Below are 22,880 nucleotides of genomic sequence, written 5' to 3' on the forward strand. Positions count from 1 at the left end.
AGAGCTGTGTGCAGTGGCTCCGCCTCCTCTCCAGTCAATCTCCACCTCTCCCCGCCCCTCTGTCTTTTTTCATCATATTTAAAATAGACATCCCAGTCCAAAATATTTCTCCAGCAATTCTGCCTCTTCCTCCCAGTCTGCTGCAAGAAACAACAACAATAATAATAATAATAATAATAATACTACAGTAGATTGCTAAGTGCAGGAAATTCCACAATCAGAGGCTGCAGTTAGTCTATTCACCACAAGATGGCAACCTCACACACAGGACATGATGTAACATAGGCAGGAAGTGATGTATCACAGCAGGAAGAGAAGTTGCAGGAAGTGGAGAGAACACACGGCTGGAGAAGGTAATTATGTGATTGTTGTTATATATTAGCAGATGAAAGGTAAAGGGGCCCCCAGTATAGCTATCCAGGTATAACTGCCCACATATAGGTAGCTAGGTAATGGTTCCCTCAGTATAGCTATCCAGGTATAGCTGCCCCCATATAGATATCTATGTAAAGGTGCCGCAGTATAGCTAGCTAGGTATAGCTGCCCCCATATAGATAGCTAGGTATAGCTGCCCCCATATAGATAGCTAGGTATAGCTGCCCCCATATAGATAGCTAGATAAAGGTGCACTCAGTATAGCTAGCCAGGTATAACTTCCCCCAGTATAGCTAGCCAGGTATAGCTGCCCCCATATAGATAGCTCAGTAAAGGTGCCACGGTATAGCTAGCCAGGTATAGCTGCCCCCATATATATAGCTAGGTAAATGTGCCCCCAGTATAGCTTGCCAGGTATAGCTGCCCCCATATAGATAGCTCAGTAAAGGTGCACTCAGTATAGCTAGCCAGGTATAGCTGCCCCCAGTATAGCTAGCCAGGTATAGCTGCCCCCATATAGATAGCTAGGTAAAGGTGCCCCCAGTATAGGTAGCTCCCGTGTCCTCTGCTCACCCCCATCCTCCTTCACACCCACCCACATCCTCCACCTCTTTGCATAAATACTAGCAGGAGCTCACCTGATCCATGGATTCCAGCAGCAAGCACAGGCCTCTCTTCCTTCTCACTGTTCCCATAGTGGTCGGATTCTGCTGATGACACGATCAGCAGAAGCCAGCACTAGGGGAACAGTGAGGAAGAAGAGCGAGGTCTCTGATTACCACATTACTCCAGTAATGCCATGTCCCCCCGGTGCTGCCCCAGTGTCATTATCTTCCAGTATGTAATGTCCCAGACCCCAGTAATGCCATTTGTTTTGCATGTCTTCCCTGTGTCCTTCTGCATTGCCATTTTCCTCCAGTATGTAATGTCCCCCCACACCAGTAATGCCAATTCTTCCCCAGTATAGCCATGTTTTCACTGTGTCCCCCAGCATTGCCATTATCCTCCAGTATGTAATGTCCTCTACCCCAGTAATGTCATTTCTTTCCCAGTGTAGCCATGTCCCCCTGTGTCCCCCAGCATTGCTATTATCCTCCAGTATGTAATGTCCCCCACCCCAGTAATCCCAATTCTTTCGCAGTATAGCCATGTTTTCACTGTGTCCCCCAGCATTGCCATTATCCTCCAGTATGTAATGTCCTCTACCCCAGTAATGTCATTTCTTTCCCAGTGTAGCCATGTCCCCCTGTGTCCCCCAGCATTGCCATTATCCTCCAGTATGTAATGTCCCCCACCCCAGTAATGCCATTTCTTTCCCAGTATAGCCATGTCCCCCCTGTGTCCCTCAGCATTGCCATTATCCTCCAGTATGTAATGTCCCCCACCCAGTAATGCCATTTTTTCCCAGTGTAGCCATGTACTCCCTGTGTTCCCAGCATTGCTATTATCCTCCAGTATGTAATGTCCCCCACTCCAGTAATGCCATTTCTTTCCCATTTTATCTATGTCCTCCCTGTGTCCCCAGCATTGGCATTATCCTCTAGTACAGGCATGGGCAAACTTGGCCCTCCAGCTGTTGAGGAACTACAAGTCCCACAATGCATTGCAGCAGTCTGACAGCCACAGTCATGACTCATAAAGGCAAATGCATTGTGGGATTTGTAGTTCCTTAACAGCTGGAGGGCCAAGGTTGCCCATGCCTGCTCTAGTATGTAGTGTCCCCCACCCCAGTAATGCCATTTCTTTCCCAGTAATAGCCATGTCCTCCCTGTGTCCCCAGCATTGCCATTATCATCCAGTATGTAATGTCCCCCACCCCAGTAATGCCATTTCTTTCCCAGTATAGCCATGTCCTCCCTGTGTCCCCAGCATTATTATTATTATTTATTGTATTTATAAAGTGCTAACATATTACGCAGCGCTGGACATTAATTTAGGTTACAGACAATATTTAGGGGTCACATACAGCAATATGACAATACAGGAATACAAGAAAACCAGATCACACAACACAGTATGAGTACAAGGTAATGCTTAGTCAGTCACTGGAGGGGAGCATGGAGATGAGGCAAGTTAGGTTCACTCAAATGCATAGCCTGGGTTTACAGTAATGGAGGTGCATGATCAGTTAGGACACAAAAGGAGGAGGACCCTGCCCAAAGGCTTACAATCTAGAGGGAGAGGTAGGGACACGAGAGGTAGGGGACCAGAGTTCAGCTGTGGGTTTAGAGCAGTGTTTTTCAACCAGTGTTCCGCGGCGTTGCCTGGTGTGCCGTCCTCTTATCCCTCCTACCCGCACGTCCCCGCGGCCGCTGCTGTTTTTACCTTAGCAGCGGCCGCTCTCCCCTCTCCAGCGCATGTGTTTATTCTAGCAGCGTATCTCCGGCTGCTCTGTGTGATGCGCAGGAGGCAGGGCTCGGTTTCCATAGTAACGGCGATACATATCGCCGTAACAGGAAGCCGATGCCCTGCTTCCTTCCGCATCACACAGAGCAGCCGGAGATACGCTGCTTGAATATACACGCGCCGGAGAGGGGAGGAGCGGCAGCTGTTAAGGTAATAACAGCGGCGGGGACGGGCGGGGGGCACTATACCGGGGCACTATACCGGCTATCCTGGGGCACTATACTGACTATACTGGGGCACTATTCTGGGGCACTATACTAGCTATACTGGGGCACTATTCTGGCTATACTGGGGCGCTATACTGGGGCACTATACTGGCTATACTGGGGGCACTATAATGGCTATACTGGGGGCACTATACTGGCTATACTGGGGCACTATTCTGGGGCACTATACTGGCTATACTGGGGCACTATTCTGGGGCACTATACTAGCTATACTGGGGCACTATACTGGCTATACAGGGGCACTATTCTGGGGCACAGCTATACTGGGGGCACTATTCTGGCTATACTGGGGCCACTATACTGGCTATACTGGGGCACTATACTAGCTATACTGGGGCACTATACTAGCTATACTGGGGGGGGCTATACTGGGGCACTATACTGGCTATACTGGGGCACTATTCTGGGGCACTATACTAGCTATACTGGGGCACTATTCTGGCTATACTGGGGCACTATACTAGCTATACTGGGGCGCTATACTGGCTATACTGGGGCACTATACTGGCTATACTGGGGCACTATACTGGCTATACTGGGGCGCTATACTAGCTATACTGGGGGGCTATACTGGGGCACTATACTAGCTATACTGGGGCACTATACTGGGGCACTATACTGGCTATACTGGGGCACTATACTAGCTACACTGAGACAACTAAACTCCCTACACTGGGGCAACTATGCTAGCTATGCAGCCGCACCCCAGGCCCCCCCCCCCCATAGCCTGCTGCGCACCGCACTGTCCACTAGGTCGCGCAAACAACCGGGGGCCGCATCCCACCATCCGACCCCCCCCGCGCCGTTCCCCGGAGGAAAATTTGGTCAGACAGTGTTCCCCGGGCCGGAAAAGGTTGGGAACCACTGGTTTAGAGCAATTGTGAGGGGTAGTAGGCCAGAGTGAAAAGGTGAGTTTTGAGGGCCTTCTTGAAGGTATTGAAGGAGGGGGCTGCCCTAATGGGTGGAGGTAGGGAGTTCCATAGTGTTGGAGCGGCTCTTGAGAAGTCCTGGGGGCGTGCATGGGACTGGGTGATGCGGGGGACGGTCAGGCGAAGTTAATTAGAGGAGCGGAGTGAGCGGCTTGGTGTGTATCTCTGAGTAAAATCAGAAATGTAGGTTGGACAGGTTTTGTGGACGAATTTGTAGGTCAGACACAATATCTTGAATCTGATTGTGGCCTGGATAGGAAGCCAGTGGAGGGATTCACGGAGGGGAGCCGCCCTGGTGGAGCGATGGAAGGAGTGGATAATTCTGGCTGCCGCACCCCATTATCCTCTAGTATGTAGTGTCCCCCACCCCAGTAATGCCATTTCTTTCCCAGTATAGCCATGTCCCCCTGTGTCCCCCAGCATTACCATTATCCTCCAGTATGTAATGTCCCCTACCCCAGTAATGCCATTTCTTCCCCAGTATAGCCATGTCCCCCCAGTGTCCCCCAGCATTGCCATTATCTTCCAGTATATAATGTCCCCCACCCCAGTAATGCCATTTCTTCCCCAGTATAGCCATGCCCACACTCCAGTATTACTCCCTTCCCCCACCTCCATGCAGAGTAGTAAAAGGAAGGATTACATTGGCTTATAGCTAGCTGTCACAGTGTGCTCCAGTCCTCTGCTCCCATTAGCCTCAGTCTCCGCCTCTCCTCATATCCTCATCCATCTACCACTACCAGCACTGCTGTAACATCACAGGAATGGTAACAGTGGGAGGGGGCTGTGAGGAGAGGAGGCCAGCTGGAGAGGAGGCAGAGGGAGGACAGGACTGCAGCACACTGTGAGTATAGTGACAACTGTGTAACCTATATTATTCTCCCTTTACTATCTAAAAGACAGCAGCATCCTGTACAGATCACATGACCACATCACTGAGGATGGATGAGGACCAGAGTCACATGACTGAGAGGATATTCAACCTCACCCTGGAGATCATCTGTCTGCTAACTGGAGAGGTGAGGAAGATTCTGGGATTTCACATGACATCAGTCTTATTTATTAATAAAACATATACTTGGCTGCAGAGGTGAGGAGGATTGTGGGAAGGTCTTGTGACATTACTATTGCTCTTTCTATTCAGAGTTTTCCTCCAGTGAAGTCTGGTGATCATGTGACCATCACAGTGCCCCCACCTCATTCCCTGATATCTGAGAGACACAACAAGCAGAAGATTCTGGAAGTCACCAGGAAGATGATAGAGCTGCTGACAGGAGAGGTGAGCGGTGCTGGGAATTATGGGATATTATCCAGTAACAACAAGTGGTGTGTCTGGGTGGTGACTGTATCATTGTGTGTGTCAGGTTTTCATAAGATGCCAGGATGTCACCGTCTGTTTCTCCATGGAGGAGTGGCAGTATATAGAAGGACACCAGGACCTCTACAAGGACGTCATGATGGAGAATCAGCCGCCCCTCACATCACCGGGTAAGATGAGATTTTCATTTTTTGAGAGACCAATATGGGGGGGGGGGGGGGGGGGGGGGTGTCTCCCTAAATCTCCCCATCATCTTCTAAACACTCAGAGACAATGTATTCAGTCAGTGTGTGTTTCCTACAGATGGATCCAATAACAGAAACCCACCAGAGAGATGTACAGGTCCTCTTTATTCCCGGTATTGTCCTCCTAGATCCCCCATAATCTAATACAGTAGAATCTCATTATAGTAAACTCTGATATAGTAAACCTTTGGCTATAGTAAACTCAGTCTTCAGGTCCCAGCAAATGTGTCGGCATAAATATACAATGTATAACCAATTGACTTCTGATGTAGTAAACTACTTTTCCTGGTCTCTTGGAGCTTACTATATTGAGATTCTGCTGAAAACTAGAGATGTCGCGAACACGTCGGACCTGATGGGGAATTGCGGCGAGTAGTGCAGAGCAAAGGCAGCGCTAAGCCGCCTACACTCCCACGCGCTAAGCGACCAATGGGGCAGAAGCGGAACTCTGCGCACCGCCCCTTAGAGATTGCGCACAGGCTCCTACTCTACCCCACTGTGATATTAAATGGGAGCAGAGCAGCGGAGACCACTGCAGACAACAGGAAGACCCACAACACCAAATAAACCAAGCTACATATATGTATCCTGCAACAACATGTCTCATTCACTATTTAAATCGCACAGTGCAGGGGATTCTGCAAGGGGGCTCCCCAAGATAAAAATGAATACTTCTTTACAAAGAATAATAAATAATAAAAAATGAAATAAATGAACCAAGAATAAAATTAAAAAGCAAAGAAAAATAATAATCATAATACAGATGGCTACTAGAGGTAAACACCATATTTAACTAAACAACATATCATAAACGGTATCAAGTCCAATTCCCTATTTAAGCCACTAGGTTCCATCAAATCTAGTTTTTGTTTTTTTAATCTAGTGAGCTTCCCTATATAATCATTTTTTTACCTGATTTCCCCCTCTTCTAGGTGGTAATACCTGCTCCAATATCATAGATCTAAGCTGACTAAGTGAATGTGCAGCTTGTGCAAAATGATATGCTACTGATTGTTCCATACGTTTCTCTCTAGTAGCATGCTTATGAGCGGAGAGACGCACCTTCATTTTTTGGGTGGTCTGGCCGACATAAATCAAGCCGCAGGGGCACTTTAGCGCATATACAACAAACATAGATTCACAGGTATAACAGCCCTTAACCATTTCAGCCGCCTGGACGTGACCCTCACATCCAGGCGGCTGCTCTGCTGCGATGCCGTGCTTTGGCACGCTCCCACGGGCGATCGCGGGTGTGCCCCTGTGCTGACCTTCGGTAGCCCTGGGATCAGTGAACGGGAACATTGGATCCCAATCACCGATCCGTGTCCCCAGCAGAAAAACCTAAGCTCTCTTACTAGAGGCTTCAGTTTTTCTGCAAAAAAAAAAAGTTTCCCCATCCTCCTTGTGTTTCCGGTTAGCAGAAGCAGAAAAAAAAAAACTCACATCTTGTGGCCAAATAGTAAAACTACGTCTACAAACATTTTACATACCATTTTACACATATTATAACATTAAAAATTAACTGTTTATTTTCCAACCCCCAAAAATTACCCAAATAAAATTTTTTTTTTTTACTTTCAATAATTTTTATTGATTTTAAAATAGAATCAGAACAAGTTTACAGGTACAGTAGTAACTTTGAAGTACATAACTTTATACAAGTATAACAGTAATGCATGTGAAATACGTCTCTGGATAAATATGATATAACGACCTGGGTCACAATACTACGTGAGCTTGTGGGAGATATGAAACCCTGACCCGAAATTTAGCGTGTAGAGGAAATGTGCCCTAGCGAGCTAGTTAGATGCTCAAGAGCTGAGTACTAAGAGGTTTGATAACCCATTTGGGGGTGGCAGCAACCGCCCACTCACTCAACCGAAACGGCTGGGCGGGGCTACCCTCCCCTATTTACGCCTGTAGGCTTTTGAGGTCCTATCTCCAGTGAGACAGGATCGACATTACCGACCTTTAAGGGATTGCTCTAGCATCTTAGTGGATTCTTGAGATAAAGGGTTAGCTGGGGTTAGCGTTATATCGAGTTAGATTTCCAGTACCTATATTAAGGTAATTGAGAAGGGGAGAAGAGAGAGAGAGAGAAATAGAAGGGGGTTAGAAAGGGGTAGAAAAGAAGAAGATCGAGACCACGAGAGCGGGGGCCCACCAATTTTCCTCACAATTGAAGTAAAAGTTTCTGATTTAACTTGTTAGCCCAGATGGGTATAATCAATAACGTCCTGATTATACAATTGGTTCAGGCCCAAGAATATAATTGGTAAGGGGAGCCCATATCTTATTAAACTTTTTCATCGTATCCATTATTTTAGCTTTAAGTTTCTAAAAAAATAGGATGCGACAAAGTCTCTGTTTAACTTGATTAAAGGATAGGGTTGTGGTGTTCCAGGAGGCTGCTATTACTAATTTTGTGGCTGTGAAGATAAAGTTAACTAGAGCATTCTGAGTAGAGGTCAGGCTCGGATACGGAAGGCCCAAAAGTGTATGAATAGGATTTTTAGGGATGGGGGTGTTAAGCAGTGATGAGGCCCACGTACAAACCCTTATCCACAGTCTATTTGCTTTTTTACATTTCCACCACGTGTGGGTGTGGGTACCCACCGTTGCACAACCCCTGAAGCAGTTTGGCGTTGAATTTGGTTTGATTTTTGCCAACCTTTGTGGGACTAGGTACCACCTGAGTAGCAGCTTATAATTAACTTCAATTAGGTCAGCATTCACAGATACCCGGGGGATATTGTTCCAAATATCCTGTAGGTCTTCGTTTGCTATACTCACTCCCAATTCTTTTTCCCATTTTATTATATATTCTGGTTTCCGTTCTGCTAGTGTTCGTGTCAAGTCTTTATATATCATGGAGAGTACCCCAGGGGAAAAGGGGTTTGTTGCACATATTGCTTCGTATGCTGTTCTACATGAAGGAGAGGAGTTATCGGGCAAGTTAGATTTCATGAAGTGAGTTATCTGTCGGTATCTGAAAATTTCCCCTTGGGGTAAGTTATGTTTCTCTTTTAAGTAATCCAGTGATTTTATTCCTTGATCCGTGGTGAGGTCCCAAACTCTCGTTAGTTTAGCTCTAGACCACCAGTGATAGCTAGCAGGGGATGATAATCCAGCTGGAAAGGATGGGTTGCCTAGGAAGGAAACCAGAGGTCAATGTGGGGATATTAGCTTCCCTGAATATTTGCAACTATCCCATATTACAAGTGAGTTTTGGAGTATGGGGTTAGAGATTTTATTGCGTTCGGAGGGAGAGATCCAGAGGAGATTTTGTATTTTGATAGGGTGAATAATATGCTCCTCTATACTCACCCAAGAGTGCTTCCCTGCATTGGCATGCCAGCTGGTCAATGAGGCCAGCTGGGCAGCCTTATAATATAGTTTTAAGTTAGGAACACCTAAGCCTCCGTTTGAGCATTGCAGAAGTAGGTATTTTCTTTTGAAGCGGGGCTTCTTGGGACCCCAGATAAAGTTGTTAACTTTTTTTTGCAGGGTTTCGATAAATGTAGAGGGGACGGGTACCGGGAGTAACCGAAACACATAGAGGAGCTTGGGGAGGAAAGTCATTTTGACAGCTGCAATTCTGCCCATCCATGAGATTGAATACCTCTTCCAGCACTCCAGCATCTCACTAAGCTCCCGGGACAATGAGGGGTAATTATAGCGGAATAATGTATCATAGGAGCTAGTGAGGTATATGCCTAAGTATGGGAGTTTGCAGTCCTCAATTTGGAATTCAAAAGTGTCTTGAAGAGCTTGCATTAATGTCGGGGGTAAGGAAATGTTTAGTGCTTTTGATTTTGTGGGGTTGATATGTAGTCCCGAAATGTTCCCGAATTGTGCTAACATTTTATTTAAAGCGAGTAAGGATTTGGTAGGGCGAGTAATACACATGGTAAGATCGTCCGCAAATAGAGCGATTTTATGTATGTTACTGCCTACCTGTATGCCATGAATATCTGGAGAATTACGGATCAGAATGGCTAAAGGCTCAATAAGTAAGGGGAAAAGTAGTGGGGATAAGGGGCACCCCTGACAAGTACCACGTGTAATGTGGAAGGGGGATGATCTGAATCCTTGATATGAAATTGCTGCTGATGGCGTAGAATACAAGGCCTTGATCCAATTGATCATGTTCTCACCGAAACCCCAGTGCTGTAACACAGCTAACAGGTATGGCCATGCTACAGAATCGAAGGCCTTTGTGATATCTAGCGCCAGTAACATTGCTGGGGTAGAGGTGAGATAGGCATGATAAATTAGATGCGTTAGTCTGCGAACACCATCACCAGCTTGCCTTTGGGGCATAAAGCCTACCTGGTCATTATGTATGAGGGTAGTGATTTCGGTATTTAGGCGATTAGCCAGGATCTTGGCCAGAATTTTGATGTCCAAGTTTAGTAGGGAGATGGGACGGTAGTTAGACCAGATTTGCGGGTTAGTATTTGGTTTGGGGATCATACTGATAAGTGCTGAAATGGTTTCTTGATGAAATTTCGCCCCCTTAAGGATGTTAATGAAAGCTTTAACTAGATGTGGGGACAAAATCTTGCTGAACTTCTTGTAATAAACGGCCCTGAAACCATCTGGTCCTGGTTGTTTATTTAATTTGAGATGGTTTATTACTTGTTGGACCTCCAGTAAAGAGATTTCCTTGTCTAGGGATTCCCTCAGTCCCTCGGGGAGTGCTGGAAGAGGTATTTTGGATAAAAAGTCTCTAATCTGCGGGGGAGAGGCTTTGTCAGGGGAGTTGTATAGTTTTTCAAGATTAGAGCGGAAAGTTTCGACAATTTTAATAGGGTTGGCAGACAGTTGGTTATGCTCGGTCTGTAAGGAGATGGGCTTGAAGGACAAGTCCGATTGTCTTAGTCTATTAGCTAGCAAAGTGTCCGGCTTATTACATTTAAGATAAAATTTTAATTTAGCAGAGGTAAGTTGTTTCTCTGCCGACTCCGTCAGAGCGAGATTAAGTGATGTTTCAGCTTTTAAAAGTTCTTTTTTGTTGTCCGGAGAAGGGGCTTCCCTAAATAACGTGTGTGCTTCTGTAAACTTTTCCTCTAGTTTTGATAGTACCTGCTGTTTTTCTTTTTTCCTTCTGGAAGCGATTTGAATAAAAGTGCCTCTAATTACTGCCTTGTGGGCTTCCCATACCGTTAGGGCAGGGATGTCTGGGTCAAGACCGTTGAGAGTAAAATATTCAGTTAATTTTTCACTTATCTGTTGTATGATATTTTCATCTGTGAGGAGATATTGATTCAAGGTCCAGCGGAATTCAGTTGGGCGTTGAATCAGAGAGGAAAGCACAATAACATACATGTTATGGTCAGACCAAGGCGTAGGACAAATTTTAGCTGATTTGATTGAGGGTAGCAGGGAGGATAGAGTCCAGCAATGATCAATTCTGGAAAAGGAGGAGTGGGCACTTGAATAGAATGTGAATTCCTTCTTACAAGGATTCAGCTCTCGCCAAATATCAGTTAATTTAAGCGACTTGAACGCTGACCTAATTATTTCAGTCTGTTTCGTATTCCCTGAGTCTGAGACCCCTTTCGGCGTTTGTTTATCCCAGAACGGGTGTAGACAGTGGTTGGTGTCTCCACAAATAAGGAGAAATCCTTTGCTATGTTTATTTACTACATTGAGAAGATGTGAGATGAAGGGAGCCTGCTTATCGTTAGGGGCATAGTAGGAGATAATGGTAAATGGGTCATCTTGTAAAGTGCCAACCAGTAAGATGTACCTACCTTCCGGATCCGAGACCGACTTAGTAAGAGAGAAGCTCAAGTTATTTCTAATAGCAATCAATACACCACGTTTTTTGACCTGAGCGCTAGCATAGTAGACCTGTCTATAGTCCTTGTAGAGGAATTTGGGCTCATGGTTCTGTATAAAATGTGTTTCCTGGATGCAGATGATGTCGGCTTGAGACCGTTTGAAGTATTGGAAGGCCTTGGTTCTTTTTAGAGGGGAGTTAAGTCCCTGGGCATTAATTGAGACAATTTTTAGAGGAGAGTTCATGGGGGATGAATTGAGAAAAGAGAGGGGGGGCACCCCGCTCCCGTCGTGTGGTCATAAGAAGGAGAAGAAGAGGGGGTTGAAAAGAAAGTAAAAAAAGAAGGAGCAAGTTTGGAGTAAGTAAACTTACACATTGTGATAGGGTATAAACTCAACAAGAGCTACCCTATCTAGGTGGTATTGATACCGGTGGTACAAGTACCAGGGGTATCAGAGTATGTGTGTCCTCGATGGATATGTTCCGTCAAGGGACAAGTGGAGGAGCATGGATCACACACGGGGCGGATCCCGGCATTATTGAAGAAATTTGATGTGCTAAAGATTCCAGCATACGTAACTTGAAGAGAATAGTTAGCAACTGTGGTTTAGTAGGAAGGGGGTTCAGGTAACTTAACAGAAGTAACAACCGAGGAGAAGAAAATAAACTTTGTTATGATAGGCTTCTATTCGATAAGGTAGCCTGTATGGAGCTAACAGATTGAGGGATGAAAGACTATGAAGTTAGCTGAGTAGGATATATATAGACCTTGGGAATGGTAAATGGCTTTGACTTTGATATGTCAGATAAGCATTAACTTCGTGGAGGTAAAACCCGCGTTCAGACATTAGGAGGGAGGTCAGTACATACTGGTATATGTGTCCTTCATCACCTAATGGAGGGAGTTGTGTTTGCAACTCGAGAGAAGCATACATTCCTAAGAGACCCTGTTTGTCCCAGAATGGGGGGGCGGTGGGGATCGTATAATTCTTAGAATATAACAAAGTTGCATTGCACAGGCCAAACACCAGAAGGGCGCAACTTAAGATAAGTGAGGGTCATGGTAAGGTGCCTAAGTTTAGTTAGGTGTGGCACTTTTAAGAGGTTGATGGTGAATTTCAGGTTCAGGTGGTAAATACGGATAATCTACGGGGGTGGAGAAACTTTGTCCGCAGAGGATATTGTAAAAGCAAGGGCCTTATTTGTTTTAGTGGTGCTGTGGTGCCCTCTTGTGTCTAGCCTGCGCACTGCATTACATAGCCCATAATTAACACACGGTGTTGACTTAAGTATACATTTTGATACAAAATAAGATTTACCCTGATGGGTTTGGGGAGGGAAGAGGGGAGGAGGTAGTTGGGGAGTAGGGAAAGGTAGCAGGGGAGAGGTAGAGATATCTCTGTAATACAGTTGACCTTTTAACTGTGATATTATACGGTTTGACATTACAAAGGTTAATTTCAAAATCGCATGTATAGAGGCATAGTAGTAGTATCAACCGTTTTTAATTTGAATGCGTGAAAGAAGGTATTAGGGTCATTCAATATAGTAGCATAGCAGATTAATGACCGTGTGAGCCGCTTAGGTATGCAACCTGAAGATATACATATTTAGCTGTTCATTAGGTGAAGCCATATCAGCGCAAATGCAATCAATAGTATAGGGTACCTCTCAAATAGCTGCATCGCGTAAGAATCTAGCAGCTACTGCTATAGTGAGATTGGGCCAACATGTAACATAAGTACACTGCGCGGGCCAAGCCCTAGAAAGCTGTTGCATAGGTAGGTGGGAGTCGTGTTAGTATACATGAGTTTATTTAGAAGCGTAGCTTTTAAGAGGTTAATGGTTACTAAGCTGATGGAATTTTGCCCACAGAGGGCAATGCAGAAGCTGGAACCTTTATTGTTTTAATGGTGCTACAGTGCCCTCCTGTGTCCAGCCCGCGCATTGTCTCATATAGATAATAACACACGGTGTTAATGTGAGCTTACATTTTGATGCAAAATAAAATTAACCCTAATAGGATTGGGAAGGGGAGAGGGATAAATATAGTTAGGGAAGAGGGAGAGGTGGCCGGGGGGAGGTAGGGGTATTTCTGTAAAGCATTCAACCCTTGTGTATGCTGGCACGCAGTTTAACACTCTAGGGGTTACTTTCAGGTTCATATATACAGAAGCACAACGGTAGTGTCTATTATTTACTAGTTTCTAAATTGAGTACATGACAGGAGACATTAGGGTTATATAATATAAAAACTTTAGCGGGGTGTTTACCAGAGGAGTCACTTAGATATTTAGCCTAGAAGAGAACATTTTAGCTGTTTGTTAGCTTAAGCCCTATTTGCGTATATCTAATTGGCATTTTAAAGAAGTACCTCCTATAAATTATATATAAATTAAGAGTCCAGCGGCAGAAGTTTTAGTAAAATAGAGTAATCGTGGTATTTGCAGCATGGCATATTGAGGAGGTCAGTCTATGAGTATGCTGTAGACTGGGTCGGGGGCTGATGTTGAAGATCAAGTGTCTTCCGCAGAGGGAACAATTCTTTTGTGGCCGGAAACAAAGTACTTGTTGGTGAAGAAGGGGGAGGGGGGGAGTCACAGCCGTTAGGCTTGGCCACATGGGACAAAATGGCTCCAGGAAATAGTGTAATACAGAGCTATATTTCAAATCGAACATTGTCAAAGTCTAACTGACAACTAACTGTGTCAAAATATCCCCAAAGGTTAAACATTAAACATAGGGGAACATAACAAGAGCCCCTTTACTGGGTGGTAATGAACCCGTGGGGAATGTCACAAAACAGTAGTGACAAAGGATGAGGATAAAGCAGATATAACACTGCTGGTGGCACTTATCTCAATCAGGCGACATCCTGGAAAACTTGCGAAGATAGCTCTTTAAGTGCAGTAGATCTCCGTTTCTTCTGCCTTTGCTCTTTCGGGGTTCCCGAGGGTATGAGAGGTAAGCTAGAAAGGCTTCTTTGTGAAGATGGCAAGGAGGGTGTTTTGGCCGGAGAGGGTGGTGGTGGAGGAAGAGGGAGATCCAGGGTTTGGAAATGCTCTTGCAGCTCTTGCACGGTGATTGCGGTGTAGGTACGGTTGTTCATAGTGAAAGACATCGAGAATGGGAATCCCCATCGGTATTTCACTTGTCTGTCCCGCAGGATCTGTAGATAGGGTTTCATTTCTTTGCGTCTAAGCAGTGTTGCTAGAGAAAGATCTCCATAGATTTGGTAGCTATGCCCTTGGAATGAGAGTGATTGGGCCGCCCTAGAAGCCTCCAGGACCTGTTCCTTTGTCTTGTAATATAAGAATTTCATCACTATGTCTCTCGGGGGACCATCAGCCTTCTTGGCCGAGAGAGCTCGGTGGACCCGATCCAGCTCCAGTCTTTCAACGGGCACTTCAGGGACCAGCTCCTGCAGGAGTTCTGTAACAGTACCCGGGATATCCGTGATGGATTCCGGGAGACCCCTGATACGCAGATTGCCCCTTCTTGATCTGTTCTCGCTGTCCTCAGCTTGTCTTTTCAAGGTAAGTATTTCCTCTTGTAGTTTGAGGACTTCTTCTTCATGCCCTTCTAGTACTGTGGTGGCGTTGTCCATGCGGTCCTCCAGAGAGGAGGTTCTCTGCGATAGAATCCGGATCTCTTTCAGCAAGTCGTTGCCCAGTTGTTTGTTAGCGGCAATGACTTCTTTATGGATCACCCCACTTATCTTGGCCAGAAAATCTTGTTTCATCCTCGGGGGAGATGAGCGCTCTCCATCAGAGAATTCTCGGCTGTCTTCTGAAGCATAGCCATCTGCGTGATCATCCACCATTACATCGGAGAGAGCAGAGCCTCGTGGAGCGCGGGCCTTGCCTGAGCGAGAAGAGGATCTGTTTGATTTTTGGCTTGAGCGAAGCTTATTTCCAGTCGCCATTATGCCTGAAGTGTGCGGCAGGTATTCCTACGGCTATTTCCAGTGGAGGGAGCAACAGAAGCGCGGTATGCTGAGAGCTATGCCGGGATATTGCTCCGTGTGAAGCACGAGGGTGAGATCAGGCAGCCATCACCAACCCCGCACGCATGCGCCTCCCCAAATAAAATTTTTAATGAAAAAAAAAATACAATTAAAAAAAAAACAAAAACATAAATAGTTACCTAAGGGTCTGAACTTTTTAAATATGCATGTGAAGGGGTATACGACGAACAATTTTTAAATTATTAGCTTGTAAATAGAGATGGATGCAAAACTGAAAAAATGCACCTTTATTTCCAAATAAAATATTGGTGCCATACATTGTGATACAGACAAAATTTAAATGGTGTAATAACCAAGACAAACGGGCAAATAAAATACATAGGTTTTAATTATGGTAGCATGTATTATTTTAAAGCTATAACGGCCGAAAACTGAGAAATGACTTTTTTCAATTTTTTCATAATATTCCTGTTAAAATGCATTCATAAAAAAATAATTCTTAGCAAAATGTACCACCCAAAGAAAGCCTAATTAGTGGCGGAAAAAACAAGATATAGATCAATAAGTAGTGATAAAGTTATTAGCGAATAAATGGGAGGTGAAAATTGCTCTGATGCATGAGGTGAAAAATTCCTGCGGGCTGAAATGGTTAATCTTACACTTGGCACCCCTGTAGGGGTGTCCTATCTCATCCCCTTCAATCACTGAACTGCAATGAACCCAGTTTAAGCATGGAAAAGTGCCCCTGCGGGTCAGTCCACGCCGGCCAGATCCACTCTTACTGATATCTGCATGTACCAGTTTATCTCTCAAAGATGGAGATTTTTTGTATGAAAAAATCGGGACATTTTTAAACTCATTAATTTGTGGAAAGCTGTCTGACGGTAGATGCCAATGTCGTTTGATGACTCTTGCTATATTATCACTTTCTGTATTGAATTTAGAAACAAAAGGTATCCTGTCAGAAACATTTCTACGGTGTCTCTTTCTAGAGCCATCTGTAAGTCTCACCATAGCCCCCTGCACTACTTCACCCAGGCAGCCCCTCTGCACAAATTTCTTTTTCATCTCATTAATCCTAATATCTCTCTGCAGCTGGTCTGACACAATTGTCTGCACTCTTTTCAGTTGACTTGTTGGAATCGACCTCTTAGTCACCAACGGGTGAAAACTCCCGAAGTGGAGAAGGAGGTTGACATCCGTCGGCTTAGTATAGAGGTCGGTTTTCAAAGTACTGCCATCTCTGACAACCATAACATCCAAAAATGGTATCTGTTTATCCAAACTATGGACAGTACATTTTATATCCTCATTACAAGTCATTATCTCTGCTATAAAGGCATCAAGGGACGAATGTGGCCCCGCCCACATGCAAAATATGTCATCAATATATATGTAATAACTGTGGCGCCCCAAGCGAAATGGATAAAAGGAAAATATGGCAGCTGTGTAAGGAGAAATCCTTCTATCCAAGTAGGCAATAGTAGTGCAGTAGTCACAGCGCTGATATATTCTTCTTGATATTTCTTTACCGATGTGTATGTTCCCATTTGCCACCACCTGTATATGCACTCACAGTGCAACGACATAAGACAGGGATGTTTTCAGTGGGTTTAAACAATTCTAATTCTGGATAAAAGGCAGGCCAAGGGGTGCACTTACTTCACGAGGGTCCTAATCCACTTAGGACCCCCTTTTGGCGTATATTGCTTCCCACCCAGTGTGGTACTACGTGTCCTCTATAAGCGACCCTGGTGTGTGCTGCCCGCTCAGGGCTGTGGAGTCGGTACAAAAATCCACCGACTCCGACTCCTTAGTTTAGGATTCCACCAACTCCGACTCCTCAACTTTGACTCCTCTAATTTGCATATTACAATCTTGTTGATTGAAAGTATGTAACATGAAATTCGTCTCTTAACTGCCAACGCTTAGGAATTTTAAAAGACAACTGAAGTAAGAAGGATATGTAGACTACTATATTTATTCCCTTTAGTCATAGACTAAAACTAGTCCTTGGTAAGAGTACTTGAAAAAGGTACAGACCGGAACAAAGAACATCTATCAGGCCCTAGGCAATGTAACTGTGGGTACATGTAAGAGTGATGTGCAGGTACTCTGCAGGGGAATGAGGCTATTCTTCCTCTACTACACATTCTTCATGCACTATCTGAGCATGGATCAGGCCCTAGGTAATATAACTGTGGGTACACGTAAGAGTGATGTGCAGGTACTCTGCAGGGGAATGAGGAGATTCTTCCTCTATTACACATTCTTCATGCACAATCTGAACCAGGTTTATTGGTGATAGACAACACCTCTGTGTTCAATGTGCACAACATTCTCAGTGGATTCCCTGCAGCTCTGTGGGGAGTGCATATGTAGAGTATAGTACTACTGTGTAACAAAGTAAACCTGAGACAGAGGAAATTCAAGTTTTATACATACCTGGGGGTTCCTCCAGCCGCCTTCAGTAATCAGTCCCTCGCTGTCCTTGTAACACCCTTAGACCCCACGGGGTAGTGCCCTGTACAAGTGACTTTTTTATTTACCGTTGTTTACTGTTCTCATTATATTTTTTTTATATTTTTTTTATCAAACATTTTTTTCATACAGTATTTTTTCCATATAGTATTGATCCTATATGTATGGGGAATTTATAGAACCTGTGAATTAACAGGGGATTATCCTATGTCAATAGCGTATGTTTGAAATTAGTATTCTCACGTGGTGAGTCTGACCCACCCCTAATGGGCGGGGTTAGCAGTATAAATTGAAGGTGGTGGAGGTAGGTGGTTACACCTGATGAAGGGCGGAGCCCGAAACATGTAGTGTATCGACATGCAATAAACTGAACGCAAGTTCAAGCCTGTGGTGTGCCTCCTTCTATCAGATTTAAGTATCACTGTGTGGAGCAGGGGTGGTGCACCTGCGTGGAGGAGTGCATCGGCACCAGCTCTCCTAGTCCAGGATTGAGCCACTGAGTCTAGTTCAGTCTAATATATTACTGCTTTGTAACACCCTTACCTTCCGGCGGTAGGTCCCGCAGCGTCTCCAGCGTGGTCCGGGCGAGCGGCGGGACTTCACAGCAAGCATCCTCCGGCGGCATCCCTCTGGCAGTGTCTTCCGGGTCGCGCACGCGCAAGTCTGAGTGAGCCTTATAGGCTCAGGAGGAGGGTTTAGGCGGCCAGCAGTGGGATATCCTTGTGACGTCACTCAATGAGGGAGTGACTGCTAATCTTGGAGGTTGTATTTACAGCCTGTGTCTTCAGCATCCACTGGCCTTGATACTACTCAGTTCGCTGATTTCAGGTCTAGCTAGAAAGCCTTTGTGAGATGCATTAATGTGTTGTGTAGACGCACAATATATATGTACTCCAGTTAGTCAGTCGTTTGTTATTTTCGTATTTGATTATTATTGTATATTTATCTGTGTACCGACTTTTGCCTGCCTTTTGACTTCGCTCTTGCCTGACGATTCTGTACCTCTAGCCATCCGATACCCGTGCTCGACCCGGCCTGAATCTGATTACGTTTTGTCTGATCCTCACAATACGACTGACATCTGATTACGTTACGACTCTGCCTGTTTATTGACTATGAGATTGCCTGGTGATTCCACTCCTTGGTAATCTAACTTGTGCACAAGTTCTGACTGAACCAGGTTACACCTTTGTACTTTTATATATATATATATATATATATATATATATATATCTCTGTACGTTACCTTGTCACACACCAGCATGAGAGTCCTCCGCCACCTAGATCTTCTGCTATGAGTCCAGGTACTTAAGCCAGTCGGGCGTAGTGCTCATGCACACACTCACCTATTGTGCAGGTGCAGAATGTTCCTGGCTGTAGGAGCGGCAGGTGGCCGGACTGCGCTGACTGGCTGAATTACCAGAACTCATAGCAGAAGATCCAGGTGTTGGCGGAGGACAGCAAGGGACTGATAAGCCTGAAGGGGGCTGGAGGAAACCCCAGGTTTGTATAAAACTTTTTTCTTTTCATCTTTCTCAGGTACCCATTAATTCGTAGTCACCAAACCAAATTTTAACAACTTATCAAATTATTTGATTTCATGAGCAAAGATAGTGCATACATTTGCATAAATCAGCATCAACGCAGAATTATTTTAATCGCATTCACCATCCCTATTAGTGACACGGCTACACATCAGGCTTTATTCTTACAGCATAGATGTTATTTAGTATACAGTGGCTTGCAAAAGTATTCGGCCCCCTTGAAGTTTTCCACATTTTGTCACATTACTGCCACAAACATGAATCAATGTTATTGGAATTCCACGTGAAAGACCAATACAAAGTGGTGTACACGTGAGAAGTGGAACAAAAATCATACATTATTCCAAACATTTTTTACAAATCAATAACTGCAAAGTGGGGTGTGCGTAATTATTCGACCCCCTGAGTCAATACTTTGTAGAACCACCTTTTGCTGCAATTACAGCTGCCGGTCTTTTAGGGTATGTCTCTACCAGCTTTGCACATTTAGAGACTGAAATCCTTGCCCATTCTTCTTTGCAAAACAGCTCCAGCTCAGTCAGATTAGATGGACAGAGTTTGTGAACAGCAGCTTTCAGATCTTGCCACAGATTCTTGATTGGATTTAGATCTGGACTTTGACTGGGCCATTCTAACACATAGATATGTTTTGTTTTAAACCATTCCATTGTTGCCCTGGCTTTAAGTTTAGGGTCGTTGTCCTGCTGGAAGGTGATCCTCCGCCCCAGTCTTAAGTCTTTTGCAGACTCCAAGAGGTTTTCTTCCAAGATTGCCCTGTATTTGCCTCCATCCACCTTCCTATCAACTCTGACCAGCTTGCCTGTCCCAGATGAAGAGATGCACCCCCCGAGCATGATGCTGCCACCACCATATTTGACAGTGGTGATGGTGTGTTCTGAGTGATGTGCAGTGTTAGTTTTCTGCCACACAGAGTTTTGCATTTTGACCAAAAAGTTCCATTTTGGTCTCATCCGACCAGAGCACCTTCTTCCACATGTTTGCTGTGTCCCCCACATGGCGTGTGGCAAACTGCAAACGGGACTTATTATGCTTTTCTGTTAACAATGGCTTTCTTCTTGTCACTCTTCCATAAGAGCCAACTTTGTGCAGTGCACAACTAATAGTTGTCCTATGGACAGATTCCCCCACCTGAGCTGTAGATCTCTGCATCTCGTCCAGAGTCACCATGGGCCTCTTGACTGATCAGCGCTCTCCTTGTTTGGCCTGTGAGTTTAGGTGGATGGCCTTGTCTTGGTAGGTTTACAGTTGTGCCATACTCCTTCCATTTCTGAATGATCGCTTGAACAGTGCTCCGTGGGATGTTCAAGGCTTTGGAAATCTTTTTGTAGCCTAAGCCTGCTTTAAATTTCTCAATAACTTTATCCCTGACCTGTCTGGTGTGTTCTTTGGACTTCATGGTGTTGTTGCTCCCAATATTCTCTTAGACAACCTCTGAGGCCATCACAGAGCAGCTGTATTTGTACTGACATTAGATTACACACAGGTGCACTCTATTTAGTCATTAGCACTCATCAGGCAAGGTCTATGGGCAACTGACTGCACTCAGACCAAAGGGGGCTGAATAATTACGCACACCCCACTTTGCAGTTATTGATTTGTAAAAAATGTTTGGAACCATGTATGATTTTCGATCCACTTCTCACATGTAAACCACTTTGTGTTGGTCTTTCATGTGAAATTCCAATTAAATTGATTTATGTTTGTGGCAGTAATATGACAAAATGTGGAAAACTTCAAGGGGGCTGAATACTTTTGCAAGCCACTGTATATAAGAGATTCCTGTGTACACATCATATATACTGTACAGTCACAATCAGATGTGTGTATCTGACTTTAAAAATACGTGGACTGCTTTATTGAAGCAGCACAAGTAACTAATTTTGATTGGTTTATTTCATTTTTGTGGACTAAGCACGGCTATTACTGTATATATAAATTATTTATGATGACTATTATCTGAGAAATAGAACATTTTATCATATTTTCTATTTTAATTACAGTTTAAAGTCCATAAAGGAGTCGGTGCATTTTTTCCCGACTCCGACTCCAGGTACCCAAAATTGCTCCGACCCTCCGACTCCACAGCCCTGCGCTCTTGTCCCGACTAGTTTCGGCAATCTGCAGTCTTCAGGGGAGTAAACCAGAGCGGGCGGGCAAGCACTGTAGACCCAGATCGATCCAGCCATTCATGGCAATGTCCAGCATAGTACTTCCAGTTTGTGTCACCGATGACGTCGGCCCTATGCATATCAGCACCTCACACTTCCGAGTTCCACGCGTAAATAGTAATGTTACACGCTACTGTGGTGGGTGCCACGATAACGGCGCATGGTTAAATAAAATCTTTATTATGTTGTGGCTAATGCGACGAAAACGGCATTAATGTAGTATCGTATTTGGTGCAGCGAAAACTGCGTATCAGGCAATTATAATTAATAACAGCGATCGTGGAGAGTGAATATCTATGGGCAAGTGCTTAACATGCATAAAATACAACACAGATAATAGATCTCATTAAAACATTTATCCTCACAATTCCTATATACTATATGTCAGGAACCGACCCGCGGCACGCCTGCGTATGCGGTTCCCGACTGCGGGTTTGACCAGATCAAGCGGGGAGCAGCCTTATTTAAGCTACAAACAAGGCTGTGACCCCCCAGAACACTTCTCACTGCCACCACTAGCGGTTCGCTAGACACGTCCCCTCAGCTGTCGAGGGCTAAACACGCAATCTGCGTTTTCGTATTTGGGTCAGCTTTGCGCTTAGGCCGAATACGAGAACGCCACGCACCCACACACAGTTGCAATCTTACACTGTAATGAAGCAAAACCCCTAACAGTCGTTCCGAACGATACTGTTAGCCACTCTGCTGTCGCTACTCGCACTGGCGTTTTTCGTACGTTGGGTCAGCTGCGCGCTTTAGGCCAACGTATGACAAACGCCCCCACACACAATGCAGTTACAATTTCATATGGTAGTGTTGCTCAAGCGTACAAATAGGCATGGACTATACACAGTTGCACTTCAATCTCTTCTAGGCTATGAGTGTTAGTTTAGTACCGCAGAAGTCAAGCTTATTAAATAACGATTTAATATTCCATAAAAACATAGAACAATGCAGAACTTAATATATACAAAAGATTACAAAAAGACTAAGTAAAAAAGTTACAAAATTAAGAGTTACAAAGATAACACACACGGATATTTGCGTAAAAATAAACGGGGGAAAAAAGAACGTTACCAGCTTAGGTTAGAACGTTGTTTGACGGGAGGACGCCGTTTCGACCAGGAGTCGCGATCATCCCTAGCTATTCGCTACCTCCGAGAGAAGATACCGGTGGCTGTCCTGGGCCAGCTTAAATAGTCCGAAGTGTCCCCTGGGGCATTTAATGTCCAGCCCCCAGGAACTAATGCACTTTCCCCGTTTGTGACATCACCGAACGCTTGTCATAATCTTGAGAACAACAAATATCCTGTTGACACTTACAGATTTCAAAGCAATTCCTTTTCCAGAGATCCAACATCCACTATAGTACCCACACCCAACAAAAGACTTCCTTAGCCCAATTTCCCCA

General features: G+C 44.7%; 1 protein-coding gene across 1 annotated transcript in view; it reads left to right on the top strand.

Annotated features, from left to right (window-relative positions):
- Nucleotides 1–315: 315 nt before the first annotated feature.
- Nucleotides 316–22,880, top strand: part of LOC137535496 (zinc finger protein 605-like) — a 46,307-nt gene continuing 23,742 nt past the window's right edge. Inside the window, exons 1-4 of the mRNA XM_068257330.1 lie at nucleotides 316–353; nucleotides 4,837–4,956; nucleotides 5,082–5,216; nucleotides 5,302–5,425. Coding sequence (XP_068113431.1) covers nucleotides 4,861–4,956; nucleotides 5,082–5,216; nucleotides 5,302–5,425 — 355 coding nt within the window. The 5' untranslated portion in view covers nucleotides 316–353; nucleotides 4,837–4,860. The remainder of the gene's footprint in view (nucleotides 354–4,836; nucleotides 4,957–5,081; nucleotides 5,217–5,301; nucleotides 5,426–22,880) is intronic.

Source organism: Hyperolius riggenbachi, chromosome 10 (assembly GCF_040937935.1).
Source record: "Hyperolius riggenbachi isolate aHypRig1 chromosome 10, aHypRig1.pri, whole genome shotgun sequence".
Lineage (NCBI taxonomy): Eukaryota > Metazoa > Chordata > Amphibia > Anura > Hyperoliidae > Hyperolius > Hyperolius riggenbachi.